This window comes from Rhinopithecus bieti, unplaced genomic scaffold (assembly GCF_001698545.2).
Source record: "Rhinopithecus bieti isolate Rb0 unplaced genomic scaffold, ASM169854v2 scaffold_77291, whole genome shotgun sequence".
Lineage (NCBI taxonomy): Eukaryota > Metazoa > Chordata > Mammalia > Primates > Cercopithecidae > Rhinopithecus > Rhinopithecus bieti.
This window is the reverse complement of record NW_016829743.1, coordinates 975,494-984,749: the sequence shown is the minus strand read 5'-3', so window position 1 is coordinate 984,749 and position 9,256 is coordinate 975,494. Positions and strand designations below refer to the sequence as shown.

The following is a 9,256-nucleotide window of genomic DNA, read 5'->3' as shown; positions in this document are numbered from 1 at the left end:
GGGCGCGCCACAGAGGCGGCAGCGAAGGTTGAAATCTGAGCCTGGGGGCAGGAGCACCAGGCGGGGAGCATGACTCCCCGCCCTCCTCCCAGGGGATCCACCCAGGTTCCGGGCTCATCCGATCTCCTCCCCCATCCCCATTTCCACCTCCACCCATTGCTTCTCTATCAGGACTGGAAATACCTGTCTGCATTGGCGAGCTCCCAAATCTTGCCCAGGCGCCTCCCACTGTGTGCAGCTGGGGAAGTCACCTCCCGCGGCAGCTCCGGCACCAACGACCCAGAGAAACAGGCCCAGAGGGGAGAAACGACAGATATCCTGACACGGGAGATTGAAAGGGAGGAATGAAATAAAAGATCACTTACTGGACCACTGCAGGGTGCCAGATCCTGGACTAGATGCTTTATAACTCCTGTGTAACCTTCAGAGAAACTCTGCGAAGTAAGTAGAGCTCCCGTTGACTAATGAGAAAACTGAGGCTCAGGGAGCTGAAGTAACTTGGCCCAGGCTTTCCCATCTAAGATATGGCAGAGCTGGATTGAGACCCAACCCAAACTTCATCAAACCCACTCCCTAGGAGATATCACCCTCAGACACAAAGGTATCTTGCATATCTTGCCCCTCAGAGATTCCATCTCCTCAGCTTGGTGATGCTGTAGGGATGCAGGGTTGGCTTAAGCAATCGTTGCCTGTCCAGGTCCTTGCCATTCAGTTGTCTCCCTTGGAAGCCTTCCTTGAAAGTAACATGCTGATCTCATCCCAATCTGAAGTACTGAGACTCAAACTGGGTGCACCATGCATCAGACTCACAGAATCATTGCTGTAACATCATGAGAGACCCTCCGGGATGGGCCTAAGCACTGCTTGGCCCCAGAATCCCTGGCACATCATTTCTCCATGTAGTCATCCAAGCCCCTATCTGATTACATCCTAGTCCAGGAAGCTCAGCACTACTGTGGTACCCATTCTATCCTTAGTAAGCTCTTCCAGGTGTAAAGGTTTTAGTGCTTTTGGGTGACTGAGATGGAAGAGGCAGGAGCAGTGGGCCAGTCTCTTCCACCATTCCTCCCGCAAATACTCCCAAAGTAGCAGCTTTTCAACAATGCTTTTCAATGTAATACACTGATGTATTGATAAAACTATAATGGAACCATGTTAATGAATGAAGCATGGAAGCAAGGCTAGAAGAAATGGTCAAAGAGCAAAGTGGTTTTGTTTGTTTGTTTGTTTTTGAGGCAGAGTCTCACTCTGCCTCAAAACCCGCACCTCAGGAGTGCAGCGGTGCAATCTCGGCTCACTGCAACCTCCACCTCCCGGGTTCAAGCGATTCTCCTGCTTCAGCCTCCCAAGTAGATGTGATTACAGGCACCCGCCACCATGCCTGGCTAATTTCTGTATTTTTAGTAGAGATGGGGTTTCACCATCTTGGCCAGGCTGATATTGAACTCCTGACCTCGTGATCCACCCGCCTCGGCCCTCCCAGAGTGCTGGGATTACAGGTGTGAGCCACCGCGCCCAGCCGAGTCAAGTGTTTTTTAGTCTTTGGATCCTTACCAATCATTGGGAAGGATCTCCCTCCCCAGTGTTAGAATTGGCCACACCTCTGATCTGAACTGCTGTCTCCAGTGATTTCTTGAGGATAAACTAATCTCCCTTGGACATTAAAATAACTTTTTGTTAAATGACATTTAAAATGGTTTTCAATTTTTAAAAGTTTATGATATGGTCTTTTCTTTCCTGGAAATTTATTTTGTGAGTTTTATTGTTATTGCCATTTTTTTCTGATATATATATATATATTGGAGATTTTTTGGTAAGAAAAGGAACCTAGTCCTACAACTTGCTCCCTCACTGTGCCAGGAGTACAAACTGATTTAAAAAATAGTCCCTAAGGTTCAAAACAAAAGATTTTCCTCTAGGTTGTCCTTGATTCATAGTCATTACTCTCTGGGAAAGCGTATTCAACCAACAAGGATTCCACCTAACCTAAGTATCAGGCAGCCCCCAAATTTTCTTTTTTTTTTTTTTTTTTTTTTTTTGAGACAGAGTCTCGCTCTGTTGCCCAGGCTGGAGTGCAGTGGCACATCTCGGCTCACTGCAAGCTCTGCCTCCCGGATTCACGCCATTCTCCTGCTTCAGCCTCCTGAGTAGCTGGGACTACAGGCGCCCGCCACCAAGCCCGGCATTTTTTTGTATTTTTAGTAGAGACGGGGTTTCACCATGTTAGCCAGGATGGTCTCGATCTCCTGACCTCGTGATCCACCTGCCTCGGTCTCCCAAAGTGCTGGGATCACAGGCGTAAGCCACCTCGCCTGGCCAGCCCCCATGTTTTCAAATTGCTGACAAGGACATCAGAAAATACTATCTCTCTCCCTCTCCTCCTCCTCCTCCTCTTCCTCTTCCTCCTTCTTCTCCTTCTCCTTCTTTCTTCTTTCTTCTTTCCTCTTTCCTCCTCCTCCTCCGCCGCCGCTGCCAACACCACTGTGGCCGCGGCTGCTGCTGCTGCTGCTGCTTCTTCTTCTTCCTCCTCCTCCTCCTCCTCCTCTTCCTCTTCTCCTTCTCCTTCTTCCTTCTTCTTCCTCTCTCTCTCTCTCTCTCTCTCTCTCTCTCTCTCTCTCAGAGCTGGGGTATTCTCCTCCTCTTGCTTTTGAACATCAAAACTCCAGGCTCTCCAGACTTGGGACTGTGAGTTTATACCACTGGCCTCCCTGGCTGTGAGGTTTTTGGACTTGGACTGAGTCACACTTTTGCCATCCCAGGGCCTTCAGTGTGCATGTCGTAGTACTTGGCCTCCACCATCATGTAAGCCAATTCCTCTAATAAATCCCATCTCATATTTCTATATCTGTATCTATCTATCCTATTGCTTCTGTCTTTCTGGTGTATACCTGATATTTCAGCAGGCCTTGGGAAGAAAGGACCTGAGCTGCTCCACAGCCCTGCGCAAAGGGTATGGTGTGACCTCAGAGATGTCTGCTTGGCACCGTTAAGCACAGGTGTTCTCAATCAGCAAGTTTCTCATGGTCTATAGATAAGCAGAGAATTACTTGATATCAAATGGACCCTGAAAGGTGGAACACGTGGACTTTTAGTAGTAACCACATTTGATGTGTTAACATTGCTTGTACCAATTAAGCACCACATAACTATCCCATATTCTAGAATGGAAAGGGTGTGTTGAGTAATCAATAATATGGATGTTGTTAATCAGGTATATATTAAATTATATCTGAGTTAAAAAAGAAAAGAAAACGTTGTCAATTCCAGGGACTCTGTTGACCATATGCCTGTAAGCAGCAGTCTTATTACCAGATCAGTAAAGAAGCGTGGTTTCTCATGTATTGTCATTTAACTTTTTGTGTGCCTGTCTTCTGCCCCAGTGAAACACTAAGCCCCACAAGGGTGTGGATATTGTCCTGTTTGTCTTGGAATACCCCCTTCAGAAAGGCCCTGCTTACCTTTCCAGCCTGGTTTCTCACCTATCCCTTTATCGCAGTGTGCATGGCTTTGCAGGCCTTAGAATTACTGTGCTCTTTCACATATCAGTGTTTTAACACTTAGCTTCCGTCTGACTAGAACGCCCTTTTTGCCTTTCCCCAGACTTACTGCTGATCACAGGTCAAATTTCTGTTGATCTGTTCCCTCCAGGACACATTCCCTGACTCTTCCCACCATGCCCTCACCTTCACCCCAGCCCTTTTCCCACCTTGTTATTATACACACTCCACAAAACATTCCTTGAAGGCAGAGGTGTCTCTTCTGCCTCCCCAGTGCTTGCCAAGTTCCTGGCATATTGCAGAGGTAGAGGCCTGTGCCTCTCTGAGTTTATATTCAACTTTCTTTAAGATCGCATCCTTCCTCTTCCAGAAGCTCGGCCTCTTTTGAGGCCTCATCCCTTTTCTGCTCAGAGATTGGCTGTGAGAAGAAGGAACTTTGCCAACTTCCAGGGAAATCCCTGGGCCTGTCATACGTTCATTCCTTTATTTATTCATCCTTTTGTTTACTTTCTATTAATTCAATCCTGCAATAACATGAGAAATGAGCTGCCCCTTTGTGTGCAAGATGGACTCAAGGTGGCCTTTCCAGTCAGTCCCCGGCCCTGCAGCAGTGCCTCCTAGGGAAGATATAAAAGGAATCAAAGGGATTGAGGGCTGCTGGCCTTTTTTGGAAGCAAGACTGCTCAGGGCCTAAGGGATGCCCAGAGAACCAGCCTCCAGCAGGGACTGCCTTCCAGAGGGACAAGGGCTTAGGCCCTCAGAAAGTAGAGAGGACCAGTTTACCAGCACTAAGAGCTCTTGGGGCTGGTTTCCCAACCTTACTACCTCCTTCCCAAGCCCCAAGGGGCTCCATCTCCTGCACAAATACCTAGGGAGACCCCTACTCTTGGCTTCCGGCCCTGCCCCATGCTGCTCTCAAGGCCCTCCTCCTGGGTGGTCTTGTGCCAGCCCATGTGTCCTACTTTCCTAAAAGGAAGGTATCCTTGGTCTCATTGGTTGCCCAGTTGAATGTATTCCACTGACCCCTGCACAGACTTCTTGTTCCTTTTTTGGAAGACACTTTGGAGATCAGCATCCTCCCCCTCAAAAACAAAGAGGAAGAGACCCACAGCAATGTCAGGCATGCCTCCTGCCATGCAGTCCTCTCCCCACCCTTCAGATGCCTCTTCTGAAACTCCCCAGGGCCCCCTACCCACCCTGTCTCTGTGGCACCAAGGCACTTGCCTAACTCTGTCTCTGTGGGAGCTCCAAGCTGCCTCTGCCTGCTTCTCTCTTCCAGTGTGCACTTCTTGGAGAAAGGGGCTGTGGCTCAATGGAAGTTTGCTGAACACAGGGTCACAAGCCAGAGGCAAGTGGCAGATCAAAGCTCAGAGCTCCAAAATGTCACCTAGGCTCCCCGCCATACATCACAGCCTTCACCACTTCCTGCAATTCACCCACTGAGTACACCTGTCCTGTCAATTGCGTGTTTTCTAATTCTCTCCCCAGTCCCCGCTCCCCCCAACCCCCTGCCCCATGGCAGCTGCATAAGTAACATCCACAAGATCTGATTTGGAGGGAATAATGGAGACTTGGGCAGGGACACATTAGGCCTGGGAGGCTGATCACTGGTCTATGGAAACAGCAAGAACATAAACTTAAGGGCCTTTGCCAGGGAGTGGGGGGGTGGGCATTAACCCAGGACAAGACTCCAAAGAGAAGGCCTAAGACATGGAGATCTATAGGCAGGGACACAGGCAGGACAGTAATACTAATCACAAGCAGAAGTCAAGGTTCCACGATCTCACTAATAATCCAGCATCCCTATGGGGTAGGCGCCAGAGGCCCAGAGCAACTGGCATCAGGGAAATGATGGAGAGGTTGCGGCCTCAACTTAGACTCTGGGTAGGTCTGAACAAGGTCCTTCCTACCTCCCTGTTTAGGACAGCTTCTAGACCAGTCTGGGATAGATGGAGTTGTTAAGCAAATGTGTCTGCCAGGATGAGAGTGGGGTAAGGGAGCAGAAGAATCTTAACAGGAATAAAGCCACTTTTATGCAGGATTCAAAATACCTGAAATTCTCAAGTCACAGGTTCAGTTAGGTTCAAAGAAATCTCTCACTTTTCTTATTTAATGCATAAATGGCAAGCATGTTGGTGGAAAATGGGATAGGTGGTGAGTGACAGCATACCAAAACTGCCCTGTGAGGGGCCTTTTAGACCCACTTCTCTCCCCAAAGCAGGGCCTGAAAAGCACATGGACTTGGGGGAAGGCACTGGGAGTTGGGGGAAAGACAGCACAGTGGGTTTTGCCAGAGCCACCCAGTGAGGACAGAAGGACCAAACACAACTCCTGCAGAGTTGTGGTCACTTAATTTGACTTCATTGCCAGCCAGTCTTCCCTCAGAAGTATGGCTCTCTGGATACCCACCCCTGAGCACCTCCTTCCCCTGGAAAGAAGAGAGCTGAGGAAGGATTCTCTGGGTGCTGAGAAGAAACCAAGCTCAGGACTGGGGTTCCCAAGGAGCAGTCAGGCAGGGCTGGAGGCAGGCTTTGCCTTCTTCCTCAGTTTCATTCTGTTTCTCATGAGTTTCTTCATCCTTGGCATTTTGCGTCTTTTCTGGACTCGGATAACCCAGAGCACCGTGGCCAGAATTACCAAGAGCAAGAGGACGAGCAATCCCTTGGCCAGGAGGCAGAAGGCTGTTGAAGGCTTCTCAGAAGCATAGCTGGGATCTGGGATGGAAGAAGGGAGGAAAGGGGCCCATCAGAGGTAGGGCTGGGGTTAACGTTAGGGGGCAGACTCCTACCCAAATTTCATGCAGGGGTCTCAAGTTCACAGTCAGTTGATGTCCCCTTGCAAGTGTCTCTGGAAATATATTCTGCGCACAGAAGCTCAGGAACTGAGATCTAGGAATCATTCTGAAGCCAAGCAAGAGAAAAGAAAAGACCTTTGGAAGTTGGGGGTACTAGAAAAAGGGAGGGTCTCCTCTCCAATCCAGCTGTCAAGCCTCCATGGGAGGGGGTTAGCTTCTGGGTTCACTGGGCTCTCTTGGGAAGAGCTCGGGGAGGGAGATGGTACCTCTAGGCACTGTCTTTCATGAGCTCGGTGGGTGTCTCAGGGGTTCTGGTACCTGCACAGAAGGATCCAGCAGAGATGGGGCGAGAACTGACATTGCTGATGGGGTTGCTGGCTCTGCAGGTGTAGGAGAGGGCACTGTCCCCTGGCCTCCAGGATGTGCTGAGCACAGGGCCTTCATGGGATGTATAAGCGCTATTCCCCGAGGAGAGCCAGCTGTAGGTCACATTCATGCCTCCCTTCTCCACAGAGCACACCAGGGACATATTGCAGGCACCTTCCCCAGAGATCTCAAAGTTCACAGTGATTTGGGGCTCTGACAGCCGTCCTAGATGAAGGGGAAACACAAAGACCCTCTAAACAATCAGGGGTTGGGTCTGTTTTCCTAAGCTCCTCAAAGCTGGGGTACTAATGTGACCCCTTGACAGCCCCTTCACCTAAACAACAAATAGGCAACAGCAAACAAACCCAACCACTGTAAAAACCTGTGGTTCCAAGGTCCCCAAGGCAACTGTCAAGGTAGACAGAGCTGCCTTTGGCATCTTCCACCTCCCCTTTATGTCTTCTTTCTCTTACTTTGTACTCTATCTTCCTCCAAACCCCATTCTGTCTCCTTGATCACATAAAATATTATCACCCCTCTCAGGGGCATTTACATTTTAATCAGTGTCTCTTCAAGCTTCAAGGTAGATGCAGTGTGACAGGCACTAAGAAGAAATTTGGGTTCAAGCAGAGAGAAGATACTCATTAGTAGCCCTCATCACACAGGGAAATAAAAGACTCAAGAATGTAGGTGGTGTTCATCCCCAGGATACAATTTCATTGGAAGAGAAAAGCCCTCTACAGGGTCTGTACATGAAGCCCCTGATCCCTGCCACTGCATCGGACAGCCTCCTTGCTCCAGGTCACTCCACCTGTTGCTGCGGTTCAGATACAACAGGTGGATTGGGCACACTCAAACCCAGTATCTAGATTAGGGACAGTCTGCCTCCAGTTCTAGCCTCAAACTATAACCCCGAGTCCTGAGACTCCATGGTGTGAGAAGCTCAGAAGAGCCCTCAAAAACCAGCTTTATGGTTCCCAGCCTAAACTCACGGTAGACACGTAGATTGTACTGCTGCATGATAGAGGTCTGGGATGTTCTCAGGTTGACTTGAGCTTGGTAAAGCCCTGAATCCTCCCAGCTCAGATTGCTGATATGCAGGGAATAGCTGGGGTCCAGGAAGCTCACTCGGCCCTGGTAGTGTGGATTGGTCACCATGATGGTAGCTGGATGTCCCTCTTTCCCTGGCACCACAGTGGCAAGACTTTTGTGGGAGGACCAGATGATATTCTCAACCTCTTCCTTGGGCGGTATTTCCAGGGGGAGGCTGATGGACTCGTGAAGGACCGCAACCACTTCCTCGAGATCCACACCATCTCCAGAGTCTCCTTTGGCTGCATATACAGGAAGAAAAGAGAAGCAAACGGCCCAGCTGGTGTCTCTGGGCTGCTGAACCTGGCAGTGGAGCTGTAGCGTAATCTCAGCTGGGCAGCTTCTATGACTCTCACACGAAATCCTGTTCTCCAGCTGCTGCTTCTGGCTCTAGATTCCCCTTGTCCCTGAGTTAAGCACCTAACAGGAGTTTGCTTCCATCTGTCCCTTCACCCTCCAAGTTTTACCTTCTCCTTTGCCGTCTTGGGATTGCTCTTTCTTCCATATCCCCAGGTGTCTCTCGGTCCTGCCCTCAAGCCACACACCCTATTCCTTATAACTAAGGAAGAGCTGATACATTCATCCCCTAAGGAAGGGTCTTGCTGGCCCAGACCCAGAGGGGCAGGAGAACAGAGGTGGAAGGGGACATTCCTGGGCAGGAGCTGGCAGCCTCACTCACCCTCCTGGAGCAGCAAGAGAAGGAGCAGCCAAGTAAAGGCACACATGTCAGCAGCCCCCAGCCCCAGAGGTGTGACTCAGTCGGTCAGTCCCCAGGACTGCGCAGAAGACTGCATTAGGAGGCTCCTAGAGACAGAGCGCCTGACTGATGGTCCTGAGAAAAGGGAAATGATTTTCCCCTGACTACAGCCCTCTGACTTCCTCTGTCCTCACTAAGCCCCTCCCTACCTATCGTGGCTCTCTTAGTTCTCTCTCAGATCCTGATTATCAAGACAGTTTACTCACTGACTCATGATGCCATCCACCAAATTCAGCCCAAATCCCACTTCCTAAATGAAGTCTTTCAAGACTTCCTACCCGCCACGGGTCCCCACACACACTGCATGCCCTGAACTCACTGCATGCCCCCAACTCTTAGAACATTCCCTATCCTGTTATTTGGCTCCCAGAATACTCTGCCCTAGCTCTCTCTGGGTAGTTCCTACGTTGCTGTGATCATTTAGTCTTATAAACATCTGTATCTCCCCAGACAGACTTCATCTTTCATTTCCTCTGTATGTCCCACTATTGCTGGCCCCATATTAGATATGTGTCTACACTCAATTGATAGCTTTACAATGGATGACTGATGAAGCCTTTTTATTTAAAGCTAGTTATGTTCCCGCCTGAGAGGCTATTAGCAGTGGAAAAACATTTGATTCGATCCTCTTTAAGAAAGCAGTTTGGGGCCGGGCGTGGTGGCTCAAGCCTGTAATCCCAGCACTTTGGGAGGCCGAGACGGGCGGATCACAAGGTCAGGAGATCGAGACCATCTTGGCTAACACGGTGA

At 49.6% G+C, this 9,256-nt stretch overlaps 1 protein-coding gene across 1 annotated transcript; it reads right to left on the bottom strand.

Moving 5' to 3' along the window:
* Positions 1-5,836: 5,836 nt before the first annotated feature.
* Positions 5,837-8,745, bottom strand: SLAMF9 (SLAM family member 9). Its single transcript, XM_017864814.1, has 4 exons — positions 8,429-8,745; positions 7,650-7,991; positions 6,610-6,882; positions 5,837-6,211 (listed from the first exon to the last, which is right to left on the bottom strand). The coding sequence occupies exons 1-4, from the start codon at positions 8,472-8,474 to the stop codon at positions 6,006-6,008; spliced, it is 867 nt and encodes a 288-aa protein (XP_017720303.1). The 5' UTR covers positions 8,475-8,745; the 3' UTR covers positions 5,837-6,005.
* Between the last annotated feature and the right edge of the window lie 511 nt (positions 8,746-9,256).